The sequence below is a fragment of the Catharus ustulatus genome, chromosome 3 (genome assembly GCF_009819885.2).
Source record: "Catharus ustulatus isolate bCatUst1 chromosome 3, bCatUst1.pri.v2, whole genome shotgun sequence".
Taxonomy (NCBI): domain Eukaryota; kingdom Metazoa; phylum Chordata; class Aves; order Passeriformes; family Turdidae; genus Catharus; species Catharus ustulatus.
Genome location: NC_046223.1, coordinates 103,485,737 through 103,513,697, shown reverse-complemented (window position 1 = coordinate 103,513,697; position 27,961 = coordinate 103,485,737). Strand labels below are relative to the sequence as shown.

Below are 27,961 nucleotides of genomic sequence, written 5' to 3'. Positions count from 1 at the left end.
GTACAGTAAGCTTACAGAACTGTACCTCAGTTATATCTCAGTGAAAACACAGTTAAGAGATTACTTGATTAGTGTGTATATTTACTTATGCTTTGGAAGTGACAGGAGCAGCCCTATCCCAAAAGGAAACAGCAGGATCCTCCAAAGGAGGCTGTCAACTCCTCTCTATAAACCAGTTCTCCCACTCTGAGGTATGGTACAAGCCTTACAGTTGTAATTCATAAAACAAAAACTCATCCAGAAGATGGAGGTAAAGAAGGACAAAGACTTAAAACCAAGTTTATACTCATATTTCAACCTAACATCTTTTCTGTTAGGGAAATATCTAAGACAAAGAAACCAAGAGATTTTATAATTAATTTATCTCCTGATTTTTAGAAGTTGAGGTCATAATTCTCATTTATCCAGACAGGAAAGCAGTAATATAAAACCAAAAATAATAGAAAAGCTAAAACTTCTGAAGGTACAACTCCTGAACAACTTATGACCTGTGAATATAAGCAACACATTGGAGAATGGTAATGTTACTTGCAACATCATCAGTGAGGGCTTGGAAGAATTGCTGCTTTCTACTCTTAAAAGCTAAAATTTTATTTGCACACTTCAAAAATCCATACTAAATTTTTATCTTGAACAGAAATGTCATTGGGCAATTGTTACCACAATACATAAGAATCTTAAATGAGGGAAATTTAAATTTTACTCAAGACTCCATTACTATTAAGTTGTACCCCCTTACACAGATTTCAGGTTTGATATATTTCAATCACTACAGCAAGGAACAGAACAAGAGAGAGCATCTAAACCATATTATATTAAAAGAATATGTAATTACAAACAAATTCAAAAGAGATTTCAAATAAGCACCAGAAGGAATAATATATTGCCCTTAGACTTGAAGCTAAATCCTATTTCTGAGTGTTTTGAGAGCAGTTCTAAATACCCTTTTCTTCACAAGTACTTACTGATTTCATTCTAACTTAGGTAATCAGTTTAATAAGACTGGTTAAAGATTAAAGCACTCCAAGTCACAGCATGCACTAGTTTCTGCCAGGCTCCAATACTGTGAAACATGAACCTTACTACATAACAATAAGATTTAATCAATTTATTAGCACAGTGACCAAAATAATCAAAATACCACTAAATAACTACGTTTTGGTTGGGTTTTTTTTTTTAACTTTTCCTTTAATAAAAAAATTACCTCTACACAAAAGATCTTAAGATCAAGTCCACACAACTTCATCTTCTCCGGAAAATGCTGAAACACATTCAAGTATGGAATATGCCCTTCAACAACAAACCTGCATTAAATAAAAAAATGAAGACCAAATCAGAACAATTTATAGGATGACAAAGTCGTATTTTTATTAGAAAATTAATATACAAATCAACTTCTTATTTGAAATAATATCAGTATTGTGCTACTTAAGCAATACAACCTGATGTAACACACCCAAAATGCTCCACAGAACAAAAACCAGTTCAATCATTTAACAGCTTTTAAGTTCAAGCTCAGATGTGACTGACAAATGATAACGTTACGGCAGTAAGTATACAATCAACAAGCTTACACAGAGTTTGTTCTGCACATTCTTCAACTACTGCATTTCTTGAACTACTTTCAGCCTCCTTTGAATGATATGGATGCTTTTTTTCCAAATTCTAAAGCTTTAAGTAAATTTTACTTTTAAAACACAGACCTTCTAGTGGAGGAGTTTGAACCAGGTAATGTGATAGGGAAGAAAATCACAGAACGATGAGCAGATACACAGAACTGAAACCATACTAATTACAGCTCTATGATGATACTTTTCAAAGAAGTATTACTGAAGTATGAATAGAAATTGTTTTGCATACTAATAAATAAAAATAGTTCAATTTTTATTTGCACAGAAATAATGTACCTTTGCTGTTAAAAACTGATTTTGGTAAGCGGTTGACAGTATTAGTTGATATTTTTCTTGAATACACACACACATATATATATGTATAAAAGATGAGACTTAACAACAGATACCAATAAAAAGCCACCACTACACCAAACCTCTCCTCTTATCCAGCATCTTAACAGACACCCACAATAGGCCAAGCAAGCACTGAACAAGCACAGATCCTCACAAGGCAACACACTCATTCCACACTAAGGCACACTGGCAGTCTCCCACAGGACTGAGCTAGAAACGCCTTCCTGTCTCCTCTTCTCCAAACCAATTTTGTTAAGACCACATTAAACCTGAATAAGTGAACATTACAGAGAAGACTCTGTTCCTTAACTAATATCAGGACTGAAAACAATTTTCTCTCCTGCTGATAAGTGTTATCTGCACAGAACCTCTCTGATCTTCCTACATAGATTAGTAACTTCTTGGTCTACAAACATTTCATGTTCCTTCTGAGACTACAGCAATTCACAAGCTCGCCTGCTACATCCCAGTTCTGTACCCTCATCACTATTTGTTCCACGTAAGTAGAGCATATCTATTGAAGTTGATTAAAACTCTGTTTAAAAGTTAGTTACTCCAAAGTTTAGTTATAGTCTACCTTTTTTAAAGCAGTCCTACCTGAATTTTCAGTTTAATTGAAAAAAATGAGTTAAACCCAGGATTAAAATAAAAAGTACATTTCATGATCAAAACTGTCTCAGAGTAATTTATAATGGTTCCTGAAAAATAACAGCAATATTAAAAATCATATTGCCCAATAGCCTTTGCTCCAAAGCTCTCCTTATTAGGCTCTTTAAGTGAAGAAGTAACAGGTGGTGAACAGTCTTTTCTAATCAAATTGTGTAATGATCATTTTGCTAATGAAATTTCAGTAGCTTTCCTCTACCAGCATTTCCCCACCCTGAGTGGAGATGGGGGGCTGCCATTCTCCAAATCCAGCCCCCATTGCTGGTCCTCACCATCCTGCCTGACCTGCTGAGGAGCTGGCACTTCAGTTCCTCAGCTCATTTTAGTCATCCACTAAACTGAGGAACATAAGCTTGAGGTATGGTTTCACAAAGTTGATTGAGCCAAACTAAAAGCTCAGCAGGACCTCCCTCCCTGTGATCTAGCTGTGAGCTGCTCATTTCTTCCCCAAATGTAAGTCACAACAGCAGCAGAAAACCACCTGTTACCCTATTGCAAGCAAAGTTTCTTTCATCATCTAACAAATTGTGAAGAGGCTCACAGGTGGCTCTACAAGCTGCCAGAGGGAAGGGGGTGTATAACGCAGGCAGGAGAAGAGAAAAAAGGGAAGCAGGACCTTCCCCCTTCAGCAACAGCGATGCATTACTGGCTCAGCTGATGATAAGCTTTGGCTGACACAGTTAAGGCACAATCACATCATGAGCTGTCAGATGGGAAGGCCTGGAACCAAGACACCGAGAGCAGCGAACACCTGAGCCAGCACAGCAGCAGCTGGAAAAGGACAGACAATCAGGACCTTGTTTCGGGTGTGGTGTAGGGGTGATGCAGCCAAACCACACACACAGCTTGCTGCCTCCGAGATGGGAAATCCCACCCTCCTTCAGTCCCCTGCCACACACTCCTCCCTGCTGACAAAAGCACTCTGAGAAGTCACAGAGGATCAGATGGGGAACAAGACTCTTCAGGGTTTCACTCCAACAGACTCAGGTGACCACAGGAACATCACCGTCAGCACAAGGCAGAAAGGGACAGCAGTGAAGCACATCAACGAGCCTAAAATGTCCAGTGAAACTTTCTTTTACAAAATATATCTTCTACAGATCTATAGATCTACTTTCAACTAATGAACCACAAACTGGATGAATGCTAGTACCCATGGCAAGAGAAAGAACAGGAATGTTTATGCAAGATCACAGCAACAAAAACTTGGAACAGCTTAAACTGATGCTGGAACCACATCCCTACACTGCAAGAGACAAGCAGTGTCCACCACGTCTTTTTTTTTTTTTAAAGTTTTCAGTTTGGCTGCACCAAGTCAAAGAACTTCAACCGTCTAAAATAATATCTTTTTATATATCTTTTTATAATATCTTTTCTAGCTTAAAATTATTGTCTCCAGAAAAAAAAAAAAAGAATGTTCTTTTCCTTCAGGTTAAAAGTTGTTTTTACAATTTAAAAATATTGCACAAATACACTGTTACGAATAGAAAGTGCTGATGATTCAAGTTTTAACACTTAATCCAAAAGTCCAGATTTGGAATAGCACTTTAGAACAATTTCTTTTGTCTGTTGTTCCTCCAAACCTTTCATTTAACAGAGAGATGGTCAAAACACCTGTAGGACTATGTTCTATCAGGGAGGTGCTTGAAAACTTGATTGGCAGATACAGTACACAGTCCATGTTCTTTTAATTACAGCAGTAACATACATTAATAGGGCCCAAGTATGAAAGAAATCCTAGGTCCTCAGCATGCTACAAGGAAGTGATGCATCTGTTAAAGCCACAGTAACGCCACAAACTGATTATAAGTTTAGTCTTGCCACCACAAGTAGGTATAACCTCATTTGAAAGGCATTATTTCTCAGAATCTCAAAAGTCTAGCATCTTGAAACTTTTTCCAAAACTCAACTATTTTATTACATAGATGAATAATATACATCATATGGAGTATTGTAAGACTACTCACAATAAAAAAGGATTTAATGTGTAGCATAGACTTGAGTAGAACATTGTTCAAAGTGTTATTTTTAAACCAAAATGTTCCTGTCTGAGTAGGTAATTGTAGTGTTTTTCTGCTAAGTGTGTCAAGTAGCAAAGAGGAGTATATTTTTGGTGTTGTAAAGCCTTTAAAAGCTGGCAGATTGCCCAACCCCAGTGCCTAAGCATGTATCACAAGGGAGGAGTGGTAGTCAGCTGACTTCAGGGTACAGAGAAAACCAAACTGAGGAAAAAACAAGGCAGAACTTTAAACAGAACTCTAATTCAGCTGGTTTAAATAAAACAATTTGCCTACAAAGACTTAAAAGGTAATGCTGAATACTTAATGCTTTCTCTGCATAGTTTTCATCTTCCGTCTGTCGTTATTTTGTATCTTAATGCATGCAAAAATGCGAACATTGTCTGGTTTTTTAAACTTCAATATTCAGAAGTCAGAAAACAAGTATTTTATGGTAGTTCATGCAATTTAAAATGCTTTCTACTTCTTCATCAAACTTGTTGAAAGGCAAGGACCTCAAGGGTAGGGAGGGAACCATGATAACGTAATTACAGTCTTATATAACTATCGTATCATGGTAAAACTTTGCAATACAAATAACATTCTTTTCAACTTCACTTTCTGTACTCAATCCAGTTCATATGTTCAGTGCATTTAAAGTTACTGAATCATTATGATTTATAGTCTTACACACATCAATTGCATCTAATTAAATTATATCTTCTCATTCAAATAATCTCATTTCAATTTCCAATTATTAGTTTCAGATTATGCCTTTCTGTGCTATATTTGCTACTTGATTTTTAAAATATTTTCCCAACCCTTTTATTGCATTTATGTTTTCTCTAAATCTGTTCAAGTCTGCTCATCTCTTAAGGATATTAGTCCAAAGGATAGTCTCCAGGTTCTGAATAATTTTCCAGGATCTTTTCTGCAGTTTCCAATTCTTAAAGTGCCAAATACAATAATTTACCATTCATATGCAAACAAAACAATCTATCTTCCCCCTTGACAGCTGACTTCAACAGTTGTTGTTTGGTTGGGTTTTCTTCCAACCACACCATTGTACTAAGACAGAAACATGTGAAGATGTCTTTGTCTGGTATGAGCCAACAATGCTTCCAGAGACAGTTTCCAAGATAAATATATATTCTTTGGTTATTGTAATTATTAACTTTTCTCTCCAAACAAGATGGGATAACTAATAATTCTTCAGTGTGAAACAGTTGCTCTGTCCCAGAAATTGCAATTCACTACTTGGATTTTGGCCAGATACAAACACTATCAGACAGTTTCTACATTATTTATTTGCTGATCATTCACAAAAATACAGAGTATGTTATGGTAATTCTGATTTGTACAAAATTTCCTAAGGAAGAACGTGGCCAGTAAAAATCTTGTTATTGAGCACTACTTTCGAGTTCTACTATTTCTTAATCTACTCAACAAATACTTTTGCATTGCAGGGTACTAGTTTGAGTTCTGAATATTATGGCATTTTACTGAAAATTTTACAAGCATCTTTTATGCAATAGCATATTCAGTTACGCAAAAATACAATGGTTTGTGCAATTCTGATCAATGAAGGCAACAGCCACTCCTAAAGCAAAATCAAAGGGTCAAATTGCTTTGCATAGCAACTGATTATCTAGTAGTAACTACTGTACTTCAAGACATAAAACCCTCTCCTTTTTGAAAGCACTTGCAAGAAAGTGTTCTGGCATACCCATTCCACTTGGAAAGCTTGTACAAAGCTAGAGACGTGCAGGTGGAACCTGCCAGGGGAGAGAGGCCATGATGGAACATCAGGCTCTGGGGGAAAAAATCCCCTTGCATTCATCACACTTTCAGCAGCTACACCACAGGTGGGGGACAATGTACCCGCTGCCTTGCCTTTTAATCCACAGGTTACATATTTGAAAAATAAAAATAAAAGCACTGAATTTTTAATCAGTTTTCCCCTTATTTTGTCTGAGTTTTCAATTTGATTTGCCAGTGTATATACTTAAGCATTTCTATTCCTTAAATTTCAACCAAGTAATGTTTTTTACCATCTGTTTAGAAATACCCAGTATTTCAACAGTTATTTAAAAAAGGGTGTCAGAATACAAAAGGTCTTCCAAGGAAAATCTAGGAATTCCTGAACTTATTCGGGCCTGATTTTAAATACTTATTGCCAACAAGAAGAGTTATTTGATGAATATGAATGACGAATTATTTTTCATTCCTGAAGTAAATAAAGAAAGTGTTCATGGCCTTGTTGTAGGGGAGAGAAGGGAACTGCATTGTCAGCAGTAGCCTGACAGTCTCCATTTAGCATCAAACCCTATTATTACAACAATTTATTTCTACCATATTAAAAGGTATTATTCTGAACTCTGATAATTACAGATACAAAGATATGAAGACAAAATGATCTTCCTATATTAATTTCAACTCCATTGCATGAAGTTATTTTGCTACATTTCAGATCACTGCACACTGCTGGTATTGTTTGCAGGATGACACTGATGTAAGTCCTGGAGAATGTTTACTCATTTAATTCTGACATGCTGACAACAGCAAATATCACGGAAGTGTGGCCATACACACCTCCAGCAAATCTTAAGAATTTTTGAAGGAGAAGAATAAAAAGCTTCTCTTACTTCAAAACCTCCTTCATTACACGTCTTTGAAATTCATTGCAATCAACAGAGATTGTCCTCCAACAGCAGCTGCACAAATGGTTATGACAAAGGAAAGACAAGACAACTAAATATAAAGAACTCACTATAACTGAGCAAATTCATAAGAGGGCAATAGTACAGACCTATTTTATAAAAAATTATTATTTATAAAAGCAAGAATTCTTAATTAGTCTATTCATACCTTAAGAACTCAGACAATGTGATTGGTTCTCTCATCCAGAGTAATGCCATGTAACAAAATGAAAGGGTCATTGGCATTGTCATCCTCAGTTTCTCCTTTTGGTTCTTCATTAAATACAAGCTGCCATCTACTGATCCAGAGCACACAGAGGTGCTTTCTTGGGTTTATGTTAAAAACAGAAAAGAAAAAAAGCAATTGATATGATAGATACATGAACCATGGCATACAGAAAGCAAGATAAAGGAACATACAAGACTTGTTCAGCAACTCATAACATTAGGAAATTACTTTGAGTTTTTGCTCGTTTGTGTACTTTTCTATGAAATAGTTTAACCCTGATTTATTCATCTACCATAATATGAGATGAGAACCTGTTTCATAAAGTGCTATTCCACTTGACTAGGACATTAACTCCCATGTAACATACAGCTAATAGTACTTATGAGCTGGAAATACTGTTTTCCAGTTGAGAGATAAAGGAACTCTAGAAGAAACAAAGGAAAATTGGATGTACTTAAATCAATGACTGAGTTTGGGATCAAAACACAACTTGAAATTTCAACATGCAGGACTTATTGAAAAAGTCAATTACACTGTGGAAACTTCTCTAATGTTAAAAGTCTGTCCTGAATCCATCTATCCTATAATCTCTAACTGTGGAAACACAGGTATTCTTTAAAAAATGTGTATAAATTCAATGTCAAAGAAACAACTTCAGAACAAGAATGTAGGAAAATGGTGAAGAGGGTGAAAAAAAACCCAAATAAATTAACATCCATACTTCCTTACTGAGGTGAATCACCAAAAACGAAGAAAAACAGAGAAAATTTTGTTTAGTAGAGTGATTTATGAGTTTGGAACCTTTTCAGCAGCGAAACCTGCAAGTTCAGGGAAAGAGGACCAAAAAAAAAACAAAACAAAACAAAACAAAACCCAAAAAAACCTGTAAGCCTCTCTTCCCTACATCATGACCGAGCCAGGATGAAGGAAAATGTATTTAAAGCATACTGGCACAAAATGTCAGCACTGACTCTGCAGAGACTTTCCTCACTTCACTTCCCCACAAACTGTTCACCTACTCAGACAGGAATGGCAAGAGCTGGATCCACAGCTGCCCAGCTGGGAGCTGCAGGGCTAGGGCAAAAAGCCCGCTGAAAACAATTTGGACCTTTCCGAGAGCCCGAGAGCCCCGCGGCCGAGGGTGCAGGGTCAGCGGGGCAGGGTCAGCGGGGCCGCCCCAGCGGCGGTGCCCGCAGGATGGGACAGCGCACACAGCGCCCCAGGGCCGGGCTGCGCTGCCACCTACCGGCACCGGAGCCGGAGCTGCGGGCACGGCACGGGCACGGCACGGGCACGGGCACGGCACAGATACCGCACGGGCACGGCACAGATCCAGCACGGGCACGGCACAGCCCCGGCACAGGCGCTCAGAGCCGGCCCGAACTGCCAGAGCATCCCAACACGCACAGGTGCGTCAGGGAACAAAGGCTGGAAACTCGGCTTAATCCCTGGAAGTCAACTGCTTCACCTTTCACATGGATACCTGTGCTTAAAGGCAGCTCCATGACCGAAGCTTCATTGTTAATTTCACATTTGACTCAATTTAAAATAATCCTCATTATATTTGTGGCCTTAATGATGGCACACAATTTCCTTTTATTTCTTCCAGTTTATGCAAGGCGTGACAACACACAGTTACGTGCAGCTAATAATTTAAGAGTTTTATAGGCTTCTCTAGCAATATCTCAGTGCTATACTCAGTGGAATTTGCTATTAACCCTACACGAAAATAACAAAAAACACCCAGCTGCTGTCTGGACAAGTCTCTTAGGGAAAGAAGGGTGTTGAGGTTTCTAGTCTGTAGCAGTAACAGCTCAGCACAAACGACACCAAAGAAAATAATTATGAATCTTCACAAGAGTTTACGATAGACTAGAACACACTTACTTATGTTACATTTCAATGGACAAAACAACTTCTAGGTTTGTCTGATTTCACCAAAATTTACTTTAAGTATCACTGAACTCTTAAGAAATTTCAAGTGATTTCAGTGAAAGTGATGACTACTGGATGCTGAATTCAATCTCTGAAACAACCAGCCAAGACAATAAATTATGACCTATTTAGGATTACCTGGCTGTTCTAAAACTTTAAGCAACTGACCTATGAAAGACACAAGTATCAAGGAAGAAAGGAGTTCCTAGACATCAAAAAGGAGAAAAAAAATTCAATTGAATACTTTCACTAGAAATTCTTCATTCAATTCTTTCCTTTTCATATTATATTTGTATAACACCCAAGATTCTATATGACAAACATACAGCAACTCTTTACCTCAAAATGTTGTCCTTTTAATATATAAAGATTAAAGGTTCCACCATAATATTAAAAAAAAAATTGCATCACCATTTTTATACCTTTTCCCCCCTCCCTCATTCTGTCTGGAGTTTTCTTATTGCTGCTGATCAAATTTCTCTCTCTATTATCACTTCTGAACTGTGCAAAATAGTGTAATGCATGCTTCTGAGGGCAGAAGAGGCAATATCACAGAAGAACTGAAACATGACACAAGGAAGGGAGTACATAACAGGGGAATAAGAAACACAGAAACAGATAAAGAAGGAAAAAGCAAGCAAAGAATAAATAAAAAAAAAAAGCCATCACAACTTTAAAACAGAAGCAAAAGCTTTCAACTGGGCCTTGCAATGCATTTCCAGTATCAGGCAATGCAGCATTGTCTGGTATTAAGCTTGCCCAGTAGAACCTTACACACCAATTTTCTACAATATTTTAATTAAAAAACTTCAGCATTCTGTAAATATTTTCCAGATGCTATTGTTAGCAGAAATGAGAAACTGATATATGAAACTAAAATATGATTTTTCATAGAACGGGTCATTGGGAAAGCAGTAAAAAGACTGTGGAGACAAAAGACACAGAAATACTAAAATAACGTAAAAAAAATTAAAATGCTAAATATATCTATGGGATAGAAAAAAATACACCCCCTTAAAGAACAAACTCATGTTTTCTAACATCAAAGTCATAAAAGACAGCTCTGCTATTGGTTAAATAAGTGCTTATTCTTCAAAGCTGCTGTGTTTGTGAACATCTAGCTTGGCAGCTGTAACAGCAATTTTTTTCCTACTCCAAACAGGAGGCATGGAGCAAATTTGCTATAAAACAGAACTTCCTCCTGCATTTCCCACTGTATTTCCAGGTCCTGTTCAACTTTTATCTCCATGGGTGGGGGTTGGGGGAGGAAGTCTTCTATTTCTGGTAGAATATAAAGTGTCAAACAAGACTGAAAACTTTACACCTTCAAACCACTTCCTTCAATTCACTGTACACAAATACACTTCAAATCTATTTATACTTTAAAACTACAGAAAAACTGGTTTTCAGGTAGTTCAGCTCACTGCTCCTACCTGAGACCTTGCTCACTGATGAGGCAAAGCTGCAGTCAGTCTGCAGATCCCCCTCACTTTCAGAGAGAGACAGCAAGTCCAGAAGGCTGGGTCTCTCTGGATCACTGTCCACATCAGTACTGCTCTCACATACCTGGGGTTTGTAAATAAATGTTTGGATTAGCCACTCTTCTTTACGGTTTCAATCTCAACAAACCACATACAGCATGACAGATGCAAAATTAACAGTAAAAGTTAAAACCCAAACTGTTCACATTTTTACTCTATGAATCACCAGCAAGTGGAAAAAAAAAGAAAAGGAAGCATTTTTTAAGGATTTCTCAAGATTAAACAACTTGTAGGGACTATATTTTAATCTGCTACAACAACCAGAAAGCTGGCAACACAGAATCAAAGCTCAACCAAATCACTAACTTCAAGAGGACAGGAAGGAAAGAATGGTAGCTGATGATACATTTTGCATTGTGATTCATATATGCTGATTATCTATGTCAAGACAAAGCAGTACTTCTAAATAAGCAGTTTCAAATAGTCACAGAAATATCCATCCCTTGAAATAAGTAAAAAACTCCAAAACCGAATAAAATGGACATGTGCAAGCCTGTTTATTTGATCTTCTTCATTCTGAAGTGACCATTCATTCTGGAGTTATTACCAGTAAGATATGTAGTCAAAACAAACAAGATTTCTCTTTTGGTATCTTTTAAAAAGATACCAAACATCTCATGGGATTTGAGCTTTCACTTACTGATAATGCTTTGACAGCTTCCGCAGCTGGTCTCTTGCAATATGCCTGCTTGCTCTTCTGAAGGTAACACCTCCAAAAATTGCACAGAATTTCATCCTGATAAACACAAATGGATGGTAATTAGTACAGTGTTTACAAGATCATAAATTGCTGAGAGAACAGAGCATAATTTCTAACTCAGGAATCTGAATAATATTCCATCTCTAATTTTATTAGCTGTGATTTATAAAATACATTTTGAAATTACAAGAGAAACAGATTTTGATTTCATATGCTTAATGATTTTAAACGGGGACTTGTGTGATTCACTTAAAAAATTAAAAATTTTTAAAATCCCACCTTCTGTAACACACACACAGAGTGTACAATACTGACATCTACATACCTTCATTTGTGGATGTACTCCTAATGCTTCTAAAGCTTCCACCTGTTTCTTGAGGACAAGCTGAAAGCCTTCACAAACATACCATTCACAGCCTCCCTCTAAGGGAAAAAAAGGGAGGCTGTTTTTGTTTGTACTGTTTTGGTTTCTTTAACCTTATGCACACTTATCCCCATATCACTAGCTAATAATTTCAGATCCTAATGCATAAACCAGCTACACTGAACACTCCACTAACTTCTATTTATTCACAGCCTTAAACGTGAAGAAAAGTTACTAAACAAGAACTTCACATATTTCCCAAGAATAATATAATTCATTATAATGTCTAGTGTGGCACTTGTAATTGAGCAGAGCATTATTTAATCACCAGTTTAAAAATAACTGAGAACCTGCCATTAAAAATGAAATATGAACATTTCTTTCCCACCCCTGACACAGAAAACTGGAACATTACAGTAGTAAGTCAGGCAAAAAACAACCAATAGCATCCATGTGCTTTACCATTCTCTCACACAGAATCATACATGTTTAAATAAAAGAATATCCCAACTTCTAAAAAATCCTAGTACAACATGAATTTCACAGGGAGTGGGCCTGCTCAAACCTACTGACTATTTCTTCAGGCTGCATTAGAATTACTTTTCGCCCTTACCTCTATAAATTTACTACTAAGCTTTTCTACAGGCTTTTGGTTTTAGAAATTTTCTCTCCATTTTTCAACTCCCTTTTCATTCCTTCCACACCTGTTCTTCACTACTTTTGCTCTGAAACACACCTTGCATCTCACCACCTTAGAAGTTATCTGCACAAAGCTTCTGCCCTGCTATAATGATGCTGCTCTTAACTGCTAACCAGTGAAGTAAGAGACACAGCTTACTCCTATACATCCATGGAATAGTGTAACATGACTGCATTCACAGAAGGGACTGTGTGAAGATAAGGATTTCTTTCTTAAGAAGCCTGGGAGTTAGCTAATGACCTTCTCAACAGGATAAATTAAAAGCATGAGTGGTACAGGCCCAGACTTTAGAATCAATACAGGACAAGGAAAAGTGGAGGGGTCCTTTTCACACCTCCCTTCACTTCCACATAATTGCTCTCTTCAAAAGAATGTAGCAATCCACTGCTTCTGCAGCAGAGCAAAGGTGGATCATTATATCAGAAAAGACAGATAACCCCTTGCTTTATTTGGCATTTTAATGCAGTTTTGTTTTCTGAAAGTGGCAACAGCAGTAAGAGATGTACCCAGCCACACTGAACACACAAACAGCTCTAGCAGCAGCTTTACCACTACATCCTTATGGCACAGATCCTCATATGTAATGACCACTATTCTTCTGAACAGTCAGGAAATCAAAAGTAAAAAAGTGACTCTGGAAGAAAGATGCAGCACTGGTTCAGCTATTGGAACTGCATGAAACCTCTCCCGTGCAGTTTGTGCGCAGGGTGCAGGGCCAGGTACCTGTAACACAGGCCAGACTGACACTAATAGCTGGACCACCATCACATCTCACCTGCCAAGGTAAACAACCTCTCTGGTTTTGTGATAGCCATCACAGGGAAGGAACAAAGGATCACCACATCTGAATGCCACCAGCACCTTCAGTGAGTATTTGCCTCCACAAATCAAAGCAGCAGTAACACACAGCTCTATTCAATCAAAAAAACCCTACCACTGGGCTCACAGAGGTCATCTGTGGCTCAGGAAGTCACCAAGTGTGATCTCTGAAGGTTGTGACAGCATCAGGGAGGTGCATTTTGCTCCCACTCCTACAGTCTTTCCTGCCTATCCGCTTTTGCTCTTCACCAAAGACATAATGGCCTGGGTGAACAGTGGCTGTTTCGCAAAGTGGAGACAGAAACTCATACATACCATTTTTTTCCTGCTTTTTTGAACCTTTGGAGATTGTTTGGACTCTTGAATTTGTGATAAAATCAGTGTTTACAACTTCTCTAGTTCTCTGCAAAACAAGAATACATCTTAGCAAGAAAAAGACCCACATCTAACTTGCACACATTGCCCCATCATAAAACAAATGGAGGAATTTACCGAAAATTCCTACACTAACAGGAGATGAGACAGTCTGAACTTTTCATTAATGAATTTCAAAAACAGACAATTATTATCATGGACATAGAGGTGGCATGCATCAGATCTAGACTGAATGAAACACAGCAACATCCTGGCAATGCTTTAAGGCATCTACAGCACACTCCGACACCACAGCTACAGCAACACAGCAGGCCAAGATGGCTCATTCCAAATGTTGTGATTTCAAGGAACATTAGGTTTAAGCAGTGTCAACTAAAGCATGAAGAAGGAAGAATAAAAATACTGCCCTCAATGCCAAGAAGGAAGATTTGTCATTTTCTTAAAGTCAAGAAGCAATCACAATAAACTTTTCCAAGGCAGCAACTCATCTTTTTACCTCAATAACGTTGTGACAAGACCTACAATAAAATCCACCTCCATCAGTGAGACCCCAGTTCACTTCTGAACACTGAGCACAGCGCTCATTAAAATCTCTCTGAAAGGAAGAAAAAACAGACTTTCACAATTGCTCAGGTAAAACAAATGGCATTATTACTAGGCTACTGCACAGTTTCTGAGATTATTTCTAGAGGAGAGTATTTACACCCTTTGTGTCAGCTCTGGTTGGTAACAAGTGATCATCACTTGCCATCAGGTAACTCTGAACACGTAATTGTAGCTGTCAAGCGCCAGCTCCCGTGTGTGTGAGCGTCAGAACAAGGGAATGGTGATCCACGCCTCGCACACACGTGGCGAGGCTTTAAAAAAATAAAAAAACCCCCAGCCATCACAAATTAAAAAGAAGATAAAAACTGGAGGGGGAGGCGAAAGGAAAAATAGGTTTCTAAAACTGTAAAGAAACACACGGGCTGGGAGAAAGCCCGCACGAGGCAGTGCTTCCCGGAGACACCGGAGAGGGAAAGAGAAGACGGAAACCCACAGATTAAAACAAAGTGGTTTCCAGAGACGCCCACGTGCGTGCTGGGGAGGGGCAGCTCCGCCGGGCCCGGCCGGCGGCACATCCCGGCCGAGACCGAGCACCGGCCAGCGCCGAGGGGCCGGGCACGGCCTCGCCCGCCGCTCCGGGCCCCGGGGTGGGCAGGGCAGGACCGGGCCGGGCCGGGCCGGGCCGGGCCGGGCCAGGCAGCGCCCGCCGCCGCCTCCCCCTCTCCCCCCGCCGCCCGCAGCCGCTGCCCGCCCGGCGGGGAAGCGCCCCCGGCCCAGCCAACCCCGCCGGTCCCACCGTGTCCTCCTCGTCCATGGCGGCCGCGCCCGGGGCAGCACCACGGCAACCGCGCCGCGCGCTGGGCCCGCCTGGAAACCGCGGCCCCGCGATTGCGTTCCGGGCCTGCGGCACCGCGGGGACACGGGCACTGCCAGGGGTCACTGCTGCGTCACTGAGGGGACAGAGATCCGGTGTTAGACATCGGATGGGAGGAAGAAATTCCTTCCTGTGAGGGTGTGAGACACTGCCGCAGGTTGTTCAGGGAGGCTGGATGCCAGCTTTGGAAGTGTTCGAGGCCGGGTCGGATGGGGCCCTGGGCCGGTGGGAGGTGTCCCTGCCCACGGCAGCGGGGCCGGGGTCGGTGATCGCTGGGTCCCTTCCCACCCCTTAATATTCTGTAGTTCTGTGACTTCTGTGCTTCAGCCACAGAGGGGACGTGGCAGCTTCAAGGGGATGTGGGGTGTCCCAAGGGCTGCAGGGTACATTTCATCGCAGAATCACAGGATCAGTTGGGTTGGAAAAGATCTCCTGAGATCATGGAGTCCACCACCATGTCAACCAGACCATGTCCAGTCTTTCCTTAGAGACCTCCAGGGATGGTGACTTGCCAGATCCCTGGGCTGCCTGTTCCAAAGCCTAATCACCACTTCTGTGAATAAATTCTTCCTGATGTCCAGCCTAAACCTCCCCTGGCACATTTTAGGGCTAAGACTACATGTGCAGCTTAAGACTGAGAATAAGTGTGCCCTCCGAGTCTCAGCCCATCGCCATCCTCTCCACAGAGCTCCTGCATCCTCACTCTCGGATCGTCTCGCTGGCCCAGCTGGTGACCACCACGGCTGTGCCAAAGCTGTGGGAAGGGGGCTGCTGCTGCCTGAAAAGGAGGAGGCGAAAGAACTAATTTAACTATGTAAAAGTGTTTGGAGATCCTTGAATGAGGGAAACTACAATCCAAAATCCACTTTCAATTAAAAAACAACACCCAAACCTCCAGATCTTGATGTAGGTCTCTAATTTCTTGCATGCTAATAATAACGTTTAAAGATGTCTAAACACCAAGATCTGTTATTGCAGTGAATTTGCCCACAAAATTGGAGAACAGGTTTAAGCCCTTAAAAAAAAAAAAAAGTCCACTAAGTGAAAGCATGGGAAAAAATTAAAGTTAAAATATACATAGAAAGAGGTGAGGCTGCCTTGACAGCTGTGGTTACATTGATGTTGGAGGATATGTAGAGAGCTAGAGGGGAACTGTTTATGTTTAAGAAAAAAGTTATTACTCATACCAACTGTGATCTTTTTTCAGTGTGGGCTGAACATTTGTAACACCCATTAAAGAGAATTACGCATGTAATTCCTGCCATGTTAAAAAGGTGATTGTCAACCTCACAGAAATGTAGCTAATACTTTGATGAAACAGATCCTACTTGTGTTTTTAATTTCCATATTGTTTGTTTGTGGAAATACTGTTCTGGGAAAGCAAGGCCATTTTGTGTGACAGAGAAGGTTTGATCTTTTTCTAATGTATTTTTGAGATTAAATACTACCTTGAAGAAAAAAATCAGGACATCTGTACCTGTGATAAGAGAGGAAGAGGTGTGTTCCAATGCAGAAGATAAGAGATTGCTCCTGCTGAGAGCAGTGCTCGTGTGACTCGACGCTGTGAGCAGGCAGTGGCCCTGCCCAGTGGATGTAACTAAATTGAAGAATTTGTTTGAATTAGGTGTGGAACTGATCGCTTTGATGAGGCAGGACCTTGGAGTTAGGTCTTCTGTTTTCTAATTACAGCTGGTCAATAAAATATTGAAGGAAGTGATTACACAGGACTGCCATTTTGTCAAAACTTGAACCATTTTGTCAAAACATGAACACTTCATATTCAATGGCAGTAATTGGAGATAAGCAAGAAAAGAAGATGTGGGGGACTGCACAAGGAACTGTGTAGGTATAATTGAGGCCATACTGGTGCAAATGCCAGTAAAGTTTTTGAACAGGAAAGCCCTTACTCTCTGCTGCTGGACAGCCAACACTGCTTCTCCAAGCTGTATTTTCCATGCGGGTGAAACAGATGTGAAAAGGTACCAAATTTTGGAAAGGAATTTGTACAAAAACTGATGCTGATATTGCTAGTTACTTACTAGTGTTCAGGCTCTATAAATGTGAAGTTTCTATTGGTATTTCTGAAGTCCATCAATTAATTAATGCAGACCATTAATCTTGTAGAAGAAAAATCAAAGTATAATAGGATTACCAAGTCTTATAACTATTTCTTAAATATTTTTTGAAATGACACGTATAAAACTGGTTTTTCAGCATATAAAATTATGTGTAACCTTTGTCCCTAATTACAAGTTACCCAAGCATACTGATAGGGGTATGATAATTTCAAAGCCAGGAGACAGACTGTCTTCCTGCTTCAGCTCACTTTTCTAATTAAGATCATTATGCATAGTAGTCAGATTGATTCAAGGCTTAGATAAATAATACGTCCTGTTGTTTCCATTGATTTGAATTTTTAATGAACTGAGTTCCATTGCTGATATCACATTTCTGGTTCTTGACTGCAGACTTTCTGCATGTGAAAATGTAAAAACTACATATTGGACTGAAAGACATGTCCCTTGGCCTGTCCTTTGGGTTATTGTTCATGAAATTGTGCTAGCTCCAGGATACAAACTTCTGTAGCAGAGATTCTCCCCAGAGTCTTTATCCATTGTCAGACACCTGCTACAAAGAGTTAGAGCATAACAGCAACCTCAGCTGCCCCAAGGTTTGTGCACATGAACACAGGGCAGATCTACCAGATTCAAGTTTATAGAAAATGCACGCAGTTGTTAACACACAACATTTCATCTTTGCATCATCTCTCCACGGAAGAGCACACGTTTAAAGGCAGATGGAAAACAAAAGAGGAATTAGGAGAACAAGAAGCAGGTGGCCTCACTCCAACTGATCTTTAGAGACCACGCTGTGTAGAAAGGGTCGGGGGAGAAGCTGGGCCAGCAGTGGAAGCAAAGGTGCAGCAAGTTGTGCAAGGACAAAGGTGGGAACAGCAGCAAGGCGTAGGGGTTACAGCAAGCTCGGCAGGGAAGGATAACCAGGGAGGGGCTGAGCTCAGCAGAGCTTTGAAGGAAGCGACAAGAAGAATGAATTTAACGTTACAGCTCAGACACACCCAGCATTGCCTTGCGATAGTGTTTGTTATACAGCTTCAACTTTCAAATTTTATTGGTTAAATAAATTTCTATCCCTGTTGTGGACAACCTGAAAATATGACCTCTAACATACAAATCAACAGAAAGCAAATAATATTTTCTCCCAAAATTTACTCAGGTTTTCTTAACATTTTCCTAGGAAGTAAGCAACAGAAATTTGAATTTTTGACTACAAAAGCAGCAATGTTGTACCCAAGGGGAAGAGCAAACAATCTTAGGCACTAAGTTTGGGGTTCACACCATCAGCCTTTGCTTTGCCCATGTGCTGCAGCCCAGCCCATCTCATGCAGTTACACTCTGGTGCCCCAGTTTCAGCTGTGGTCTCCCTGCCACAGAGAGCTGGTAATCAGCTGCAGGGTCACCCAGCCACGGGGTTTGGAGACACAGCCCTCAGGGCAGGACCTCGCATTCAGATGAGGTGCTCTAGCAGGTAAAACTCTGGGAGGCCGTGCTAGCACATGGCCAGCCACAGAGGGATTTGGGAGGTCTGTCTGGGGATGCCGAAGTCCTGGCTGGAGTGTCCTGGCCTTCAAAGGCGGGATGTCTTTCCTTAGGAGCACCACACTGCCATCCTGCTGTCCATACTGTCAGAGATTGTTCCCCTCAGTACCTGGTAACTCTGTTAACCTGATCCTACAGAGTTATGAGCAGGGGAAGGACACGTAGGAGGGAAGTCACACAGAACAGAGCAGGCAGTGAGCATTTGAATGTCCCATTCCACAAAGGCATCTATAATGTCTTTATTTTCTTGTTTTTCAGATTTTATTGAGCAGTTGACATGAAACCTTCGCTCAAATTGTAATACTTCAGTAGTGTCAGACATTCTAGTTTCATCTTTACTGAAAGGAAAATATGCCACGTACTAAAGGGGATCTTGGCTTCCGCTGTAGCATTGTACATCCATAGAGCCATGATGATTGTTCTCAAGATCATTCTGGGGTCTATTTAATCCACAAAAGCATTGATATTTTTAAAGGAATCGAGAGCCACCTTGTGGAGCTGGGATTAACAAAGGAGTTCCAAATAATATTAACAAAGGAGTTCCAAATAATACGGCTGGGAACAACTCACTGCTACAAATTCAGATCCAGCATGATCCTGGAGATGGCCAGTCTGGGAAACATGCGCTGTGCACATACTCAGTGCACAGTGCAGCTCAGAACTCCTCTGCTGACTAAGACTGGGTAGCAAAGAAATGTATTTGTGGGCAGTGGCAGGCAGGAATGTAAAACTATCAGAAAAAATGCAGAAAGCAGCAGAATCAGGGAAGCAAAGTAACATACTCATTATAACCTACACAGCCTTGGTGTGTGTGGGGTGTTGCTCACAGGGCATTTTTTACCATATAATTAATTAAACCCTCAAAAATGCTGATAAGTTTTGGAATCATTATGTGTAGATTTCTGTCATAGGCTTATTTTCTTCTGCAGTCATTTATTAACATAGAGAATTAGGATTGCCAGAGCTCAAATACTCTATAACCAGGGAAGTAGCAAAATGGGGTCACTTATGTGAGACTTGTTTCTTCAGAGAAGTAAGGAGCAGTCTTCTCAGTCTCTGAGGTTGCAGCAGGGACTATGAAGTGTTTCATTTACCATTTCTCTCCCATCACTCCTCATGATGGACTCTGAGCTGCTTGTCTGTACTGATACGTGAATATCAGCACATGATCTTGCCAAAGAAAAAAGATACTTGCTTTTTTTCAAATATTCTTGGTCTTTTCCCAGAACTTCATGCAGCAGCAACTTTATTCTCAGCACATTAGATGATACCTTAAAGATGTATTTTATGTAAGGACAAAATTTTAAACGTCTCTCTGAGTAGCAGACCTTAAGTATCTGAAGAAACTTTAGAAAAAACCCACCAAAAAACCAACAAAGAGGACTGTGATGCTCAAGTCATTCTCCAGGTGCTGGAGAAGCCAGCACTGAGGCAAATTGTTGGTAGTCCACTGATAATTGGTCTGGTTATTGAATCATGGTACACCTGTCCTTTGTGATTTACCCATTTTCTGCTGAGTGAATTTTAAGTTCCCGAAGCTTTTAAAATGAGTTACACACTAGCAGAGCTCAAAGTTAAGTTAAATTTCAGAACAGATGCCCCTTTCAAAATCTCTGTTAGCCAAACAGTCACTAATATCCAAAAGCACAGTACAAAACAGGTAGAATGTCAAAGCAACCTGAGAAGTCATTCTTTTTAGACCAAGTCTCAAAAGACAAACCCAGCATATCCTTTATGCTTAATAGAGTCCAGTTTTCCCCTTTGTTCAAATGTTGTTTTGGTAAACAGGAGATATCTATGTGTATCATTAAGGGTTGCTTCAGACTGGATTAATTTTTCCCCCAGTAATTTAAATGTAACCACTTATAAGATGACATGTGGTAGTAGGAGAAAATTCATAAAAAGACACCACAAGGCTGTGGCGAGGAGTCAACCACTTCTGGTTTCAAAACTATGGAAATCTCAAAAAAAACTCTGCAACTTTTCCTGTTGCACTTCATTCCACCATGGTTCCAAGAGGCCATGGTACATGGATGCAAAGAGCACTGGGAGCAGGTTTTCAATGTTTGTTCCAAAATAACTATGATAGATGATTCCACATTATAATAAGTAGAGGTGAAGGAGAGCCAAATCTAGAGGAAACAGAAATAAGTACAACGCAACCCGCCATTTTCAGAATGTTCCCAAGCTTTGGTCTCAAGTCTGCACTTTTTAAGTTGTCTCTGTCGAGAAAGGAATATAGCAGCATTCAGGAGAATCCAGAAGAACCAGTAGGATCACCCTAGCCAGGGTGCTGTACTCTTCAAAACCAACATGCATGTTAAGGTTACAAAGGATGTTTGATAAATACTGTTCTACACTAGGCATGGTCCTGGCAAAGTGAATTTTCTGTGAAGAAAATTAAACCAAGGGTAGTATTTAATACACCCTTAAGATAAAGAATAGAATATTGTTTCTCAATTTCTATTCCCCACCCACAATACACAGCTTTTATTATAGTTTTATTGTAAATACATATGCAGGTTAGTGGAGTTTAAGAGTAGAGTTTAGAAAGATAAATTTTCTGTTTTAACTGTGCTATTTTAAAAAATTGCAATTAAATTTATAGCACCCCCCTGACATTCATGAACTATTTTTTAAAGGGTGGGCTATAAAACATAGTAGTGGGTGCTATTAATAAAAATGAAAATACAGTAAAGTTGAGCCATAGCTCTGCTTTGATTTACGGTCTCATTTCCCCAATGGTTTTTGCCCTCTATTTCTCACAATCTATTTTTCTGTCCCTTTCTTTCTGAAGAAAGGAAAGGTCACCATCCCTATTCAAAACTTCATTAAGTCTGTAAGTTACAGCATGCTGTGGGACCTAGAACATATTGTGTCTCAGCAAGACTCAGTGCTGTTTTGAGCTCACCAGTGCATTAGGGTGTTTGTGGTGGTGGCATTACTAAATAGACCTTAATGACTAAGGGACAGAGCTGTGATGGTTCTTTTTTTGTCTCACCACTAGATATAATTAAAGAACTTTTTTCTGTAGATACACAGAAAGGTCACAGAGGAAAGCTTTGCTCCTTCAATGATGAATCATAAAATTATTATAGAATCACAGAATGGTTTGGGTTGGAACAGACTTTAAAGGCCATCCAGTTCCAACTTCCCCTTTCACTAGGTCAGTTTGCTCAGAGCCCCATCCAACCTGGCTTTGAACATTTTTAGCGATGAGGTATCCGCAGCTTTCTCTGGGCAACCTGTTCCAGTGTCTCAACATCCTCACAGGAAATAATTTCTTCCTAATTTCTAATATAAACCTATTTCTGCACATCTTTGTTTTAATTATTAATTATATGATAGCGACATCAAAAGCACAGAAAGTCAGGATGCATCTGATTGTTCTCTGTGAGAACCTGTTAGAGTACTGCAAATTGTGTTTCAGCCCTGTTTTGTCAGTACAATTCTAGCAAATTTTTAGCTTAAGAGGGTGCAATTCACAGTGACAAAGGGATCATGCATTATAATTAGGAGAAAAGTGCTAAAGCCAAATTTCAAGAGCTTTTGTGCAATGAGGATGAGAAGAAGAAAGCTAGGGATGAGTCATAATATTTTCAGCTTTTTATGTTTCGTCTTAAAACTTAATGGTTTTTGGAAAGTGTTGTTTCTACTTGAGGACAGTAATTTAATTATGATTGAAAGTTGTCCATCTGGTGGCCTTTTAATGCCATTAAAAGTACTGACTGTATCCCTGCAAGTAGTTGTTTTTCTGTTTTTAATCATAAAGCTGTTTGGCTCTTCATTAAAGTATAAGCTTCAAGATCCCACACAAAACTTGTTAAAAGACAGTGGAAATTTTCTCACCCATTTCAGTGGATTTTTGATCATGTCCACTTGGACACTAACCCAGGCTAGGTGTATGAATGCACATGGCAGCAATTATCACAGAAGATTGTATTTAGCCTTAGCTCACCCTTGGGAAACAGAAGTATCACTGTCACCACTTGCAGATGGATCTGTAGATCTGCACACCACGAGTTGTCTTAGTCAGATCAATGCATAATCCTGGAGCACGTTATTCTGGAGCAATAGCTTAGTATTGCATCAGGGATTTCACTCCCTGCCATGTCTTTGTTGTTGGGATTTTTTGTTTTGTTTTTTGGTTTTGTTTTTATTTATACCTGCTTTTCTGTTCATGGCAGGTGAAAAACTTTTAAGCAATAATTTCCTTACAGTCTCCCCTTCTTGGTTCAGTCCACACACAGAAGATGTTTTACTTTGGCTATACAGCTTTAAAAATAATAGTAATTCTCTTTCCCTGTCCCCACTGCCTACCCAAAACACCTCTTCAAATGAGTTCTACTCAGAAGATACTTTGAAAACAGGAAGGTGAGATGCAAATCCCCAACATACATGTTCTAGGAAGCCCACCCTCGCTCAGAGGAAAATCCAGCACATTTCTGTGTAATAAGGTCACCTTTGCTTAGTAGTCTGCTCACAGTCTGAAGGTACTGTGGGGAATCATGTGGCCTCATGGAGTAGGGATTTGGGTCTTGACGTTACTCAGGGATTTTTTTTTCCCAATGGTGCTTTCTCACATGAATATAATGTGTGGTCAAAAAGCCACGTGCCCAAATTACTGGTGCCTTCGCCATTTTTATTCCATTTCTGCTTTTTAGCCATGCACATAAGGCACTACATGCTAATTCAAAATAGGGAAGGGAGAATTTGCTGGTTTTAAAATTCTAATGTTCTCTAAGCATCCTTCACAGTCATCCGAAAGGAAGAAAAAGGAGATTTCAAAGTCTGACCAGGAATCTTATTTTCGTCTATCCCTGTCCATAAGACAAGGGCAAACAAACCTAAACAACTGCATAAACAACATCCACCCATCCCCAGAATTGCTCACACCATTTAGGCAATTTAGAGCAGTAAACACAGATAAGCAATCTGCATAGAAGCAGCTTTAGGTGACCACAAATGGATACCGCTGTTTAATTCAACCCTCTCTCACCTAAACAAGTTTGTTTTCTCAGCAGTGTTTATTTGTATAAGGGAGTGCTAGGGAAAAAATTCCATCCTCCTCCAGATTATCTGCTTCAATGTTGTGAAAATTCAGTATTTCCCCAGCATGAGAATATATTCCTCCTACAGACACAATCTGTATTTTGTGGTCTCGCCAACATTTGTTAGCTGGTTGGGTTCTTTTCCCTGTAGCTCATAGCATTTAGCTGGGACTAGAGCTGATCTTTGAAATGAGAGAAGTCCTACAAGGCTCAGTCTGGAAGGGAAACCCCATCTGATCAGCATTTCTGTCTCGAGAAGCAGGAAAATGCGGGAAGAAGAGATAAGGCTGAAGTAGATACATAAAAGTTTGAAAAAATAGATTGGGAGATGATGATAGGGATATGTTTTTCTTATTTTCATAAATTTTCTTCTCCTGGACAATGGAAGTGGTGAGGGAAAAAAGATAAGAATAGCTTTTGTGTGATTTTTTTTTTTTTAAATCCACAGTGAGATACTTATCTGGTTCAAAATTGTAAACGTGTTGCGTTGTCAAAATGTTTTTCCCTAGCTCATATACATTTCAATCTTTTTCAATTTCCTGTGAAAACATACAGTATTAGGCAATGGCTCATCTTGTGTGGTGCTGCTGGCCTGGATACTGGAGGCTGCTCTTGCTGTCAGTCCTGCTGAGCCATGCCTTGGTTAACCTCCGGGTATAGGAACTCAGCCGGAAGAGCCCATCTGTTTCAGGTCGCCTTTATCTGTCTTCCTTCTTGTCTGTCTGTGCAAACACAGACCTGGGAGGGTGGGATAAGGGAGCCTGTGTTCTTTCCCCCCTTCTCTGGAGTTTTGTGGTCTCCCTGTTCAGGCCAAGGAGCACACCTGAGGCTGGAGAGGTGTGCAGAGCAGTGCTGGGTAAGGAAATGGAAGGAGAATGGAAAGGAAAACAGACCTAGGATGAGAACTTCTGTATCAGCAACTACATTCCAAATGTGGGGCTACCACAGTTTGCCCCTATCTATTCCTAAGGACAAGAGAGTCTTGGAAACATCTTCAAAATCCACATCATCTTCAAAGAAATTTGAGATAGTTCCGTGAAACTTAGGGCCTGGCACACGAGCTTTGAAATTTCAGGGTGATGGTCTTTGAGATACCTCAGACTTTGCCAAGGTAGTGAGAAATTGTCTATATTTTGTTCTCTACTGCAGCCCAGTGCAACCTTTTTCCTGGCAAACAAAAGATCTGCATATGCAAGGTGAATACATGAAACTGGTGCAGAAATAACATCTGAAGTGAAAATCTGCCCACTTTCCACACTTACTCATTCTCAAACCCATGAGAAAAAACAACACATGGTTTACTAGTTTGCTTTGTTATTTCTAAACTTGCAGGAAGGTCCTTTCAACAAAATTATATAGTCAAGTATGTTAAAATAATCCATTCACAAAGCAAGTCTGAAATAACTTTGAAGCATGGGCTGACAATGACAGAAGGTACTTGTATGTGACCCTTAGCTTCAAAAGAGTTAAGAATGTGCTGGCAGCGGCACAGAGATTATCTCCACCCACACAGGGGAACATACATGGCGGAGTAGCTCTGTAGCACACAGGGAAACAAAACAGCCTAGCCCAGAATGATCCTTGTGAAGGAAAAAGTGCTCTCTGCTGGGTAGCAGAGAGCTTCCAGCCTGGCAAACAGATCAGAGACCTGCACCCATGTCTGAACTCTCCATCCTTATGTCTTCATCACTCCTTGGGCAGGGTGTAACCACCAAGAGAAAGAACAGCTAAAATTTATACACATTATCACTCTTAAAAAAAAAACAGCCCAAGGTGCAAAATATGATCCAGGTATTCAGAGCACCCCCTGATGTCAATGGGTCAATGGTCTGGGTGTCCCAGGCAGGTGCTGACCAGCAGCTGCAGAGCACTCCCCAGTGTTGGGGGACATGCTGCTGGGGTGTGCTGAGCTGGCAGAGCCATGACATTGATTCTCCCTGGGTTTGCCTGGCACTTTCCACACAAATGCTGCTATGCACTCCTGGCTCATCATTAAGGAAGGTAAAGTAATACGTGAGGAGACTGAGAAGAAGTAAAATTAACTATTTATATCTCTCAATATTTAATATGTAGCTGCAATTGTCATAGCTCTCCACTCAAACGTCACGTTCTGGGAATGTCTTGTATTAAGAAGGAGGCATTGAGGATGGATTTACACACAGTTCAAACATTCTCTGGGCCTAGCTCAGAGTAGTATAATGAAGAACATTCCCACTAGAACCAGAAAAGACGGAATATGTTTCTCAGTCTTTTTCTGAGGCAGTAAGATATTTTAAAAAGTCATATTTGCTACTTCTTTATGAAACTATTTATTAATCACGATTTCATTGTTACTGAACCTCAGGGTCTGTCACGTTTTCTCTGTCTGGGATGTTTATCATGAGGAGAGCATGGGGTTCATTGGGGTTGTGGTTGCTGTGGTCAGGACACAGCAATCGGGCAGGAAACTCTTGTTTACAGAATGTCTATGGCAAACTGGGTCCTCTTTTCCATTCACCTTCCCTGCCCTCCTCAGGAGTGTTAACTCCTTTTGTCTCCTAGTCTGTCTTATCAGTAGCCTTTTAACCCCAAACACACAAAGTGAAGCACCTGAAGGAGACAATATCTGAAGTGAGGATTTTCACTACAGGGCCCTTTGGGAGCAGCTGACAACCCTTTGCAGTTACCTTCTTACTCTTTTATCTAATCTCAGGTATTGCTGAAAGGGAAAGCTATTGGTGGCTGAGAAGCAATGGTGACAGCCACCAGTATCCCAGTGCTGGGGATGCTCTGGTGGGTGCTCTGGCATGGAGGCTGCTGAGGCAGGAAATCACTCATCCAGCTGCACTGAGGTGTCAGGTGTGTTTAGGATCTCACATGATGAATAGCATGAAGTTGTATCAGGAGAGGCTAAGGTTAGATATCAGGAAAAGGTTCTTCACCCAGAGGGTGGTTGGGCACTGGAACAGGCTCCCCAGGGAAGTGGTCACAACACCAAGCCTGACAGAGCTCAAGAAGTGTTTAGAAAATGCTCTTGGGCACATGGTGTGACTCTCGGGTTTGTCCTTTTCAGGACCAGGAGTTGGACTTCAATGACCCTTGGGGGTCCCTTCCAACTCAGGACATTCTATTATTCTGTGATATAGGTCTATCCAAATTCCCTCGTGCTTGGGTTTCTGCAGTGTAGGCTCTTGGTGCTGCCAATAGCACCCACACTCAGGAAGTACATTCCAGTCCTCTAATTTCAGCTTATTAGGAGCATCTATAATAAAGCTCCTAATTTCAATCATTTGGATCATACCTGGGTTACATACCTGAAGTGAGCAGTGTGACAAACAAATATGCCTTACTCCCAAAGTGACAGAAGCCACTGAAACACTATACCCATACTCCCAAAATTGCATGCGTTCATGTGTGTACTGTAGGGCCTATAATAGTTAAAAAAATACTACAGTTGGCAGTTCCTGTCTGAAAAAAGAGGAAAAGATTTTCATATCTGTTCCCATTTCCTTTTCTACCCACCCTTAGTGCTGGATAGATGAAAGCAAGGTTCTGTGGAGGTTTGCTACAGCCCAGGGTGTTGCTGATGCACCTTCCCTTGCTGCAGTAGCTGCTGTCAAACTTGCCCTAAGGAAACCCTGTTCCCCTTTCCCATCCCCTACACTGGTACATCTTCTCATATCACAGTTTATAAAGCATCGGTATGGACACACACTTTTAAACCACTTATCAGTGATTTTCAAGAATAAAACAGCTAGGAAGCTCTCTATGCTGTGGCAGAAGTTAGGTTTGGCTGCTGCATCGCAGCGAGGCTGGTATCGTTTTGTTGCCTTGTTTAACACAGATTGCCTGCCAGTAAAGTCAATACTTCTACACATTTACATGGTTGGTTGCCAAGTTAG

The 27,961-nt window shown here is 40.3% G+C and overlaps 1 protein-coding gene across 2 annotated transcripts in view; it reads right to left on the bottom strand.

Moving 5' to 3' along the window:
• The window catches only part of TAF1B (TATA-box binding protein associated factor, RNA polymerase I subunit B), a 45,349-nt gene extending 29,950 nt beyond the window's left edge, over positions 1-15,399 (bottom strand). The window contains exons 1-8 of one of the 2 annotated variants that reach the window (XM_033056102.1): positions 15,335-15,399; positions 14,489-14,587; positions 13,933-14,020; positions 12,060-12,157; positions 11,675-11,770; positions 10,927-11,059; positions 7,499-7,655; positions 1,205-1,304 (exon numbers count right to left, since the gene is read on the bottom strand). In XM_033056102.1, the coding sequence (XP_032911993.1) occupies positions 1,205-1,304; positions 7,499-7,655; positions 10,927-11,059; positions 11,675-11,770; positions 12,060-12,157; positions 13,933-14,020; positions 14,489-14,587; positions 15,335-15,352 (789 nt within the window). In that variant the 5' untranslated portion in view covers positions 15,353-15,399. Of the gene's footprint in view, positions 1-1,204; positions 1,305-7,498; positions 7,656-10,926; positions 11,060-11,674; positions 11,771-12,059; positions 12,158-13,932; positions 14,021-14,488; positions 14,588-15,334 lie in introns of those variants that run through there. The other variant, XM_033056103.1, reaches the window with a different exon arrangement.
• Between the last annotated feature and the right edge of the window lie 12,562 nt (positions 15,400-27,961).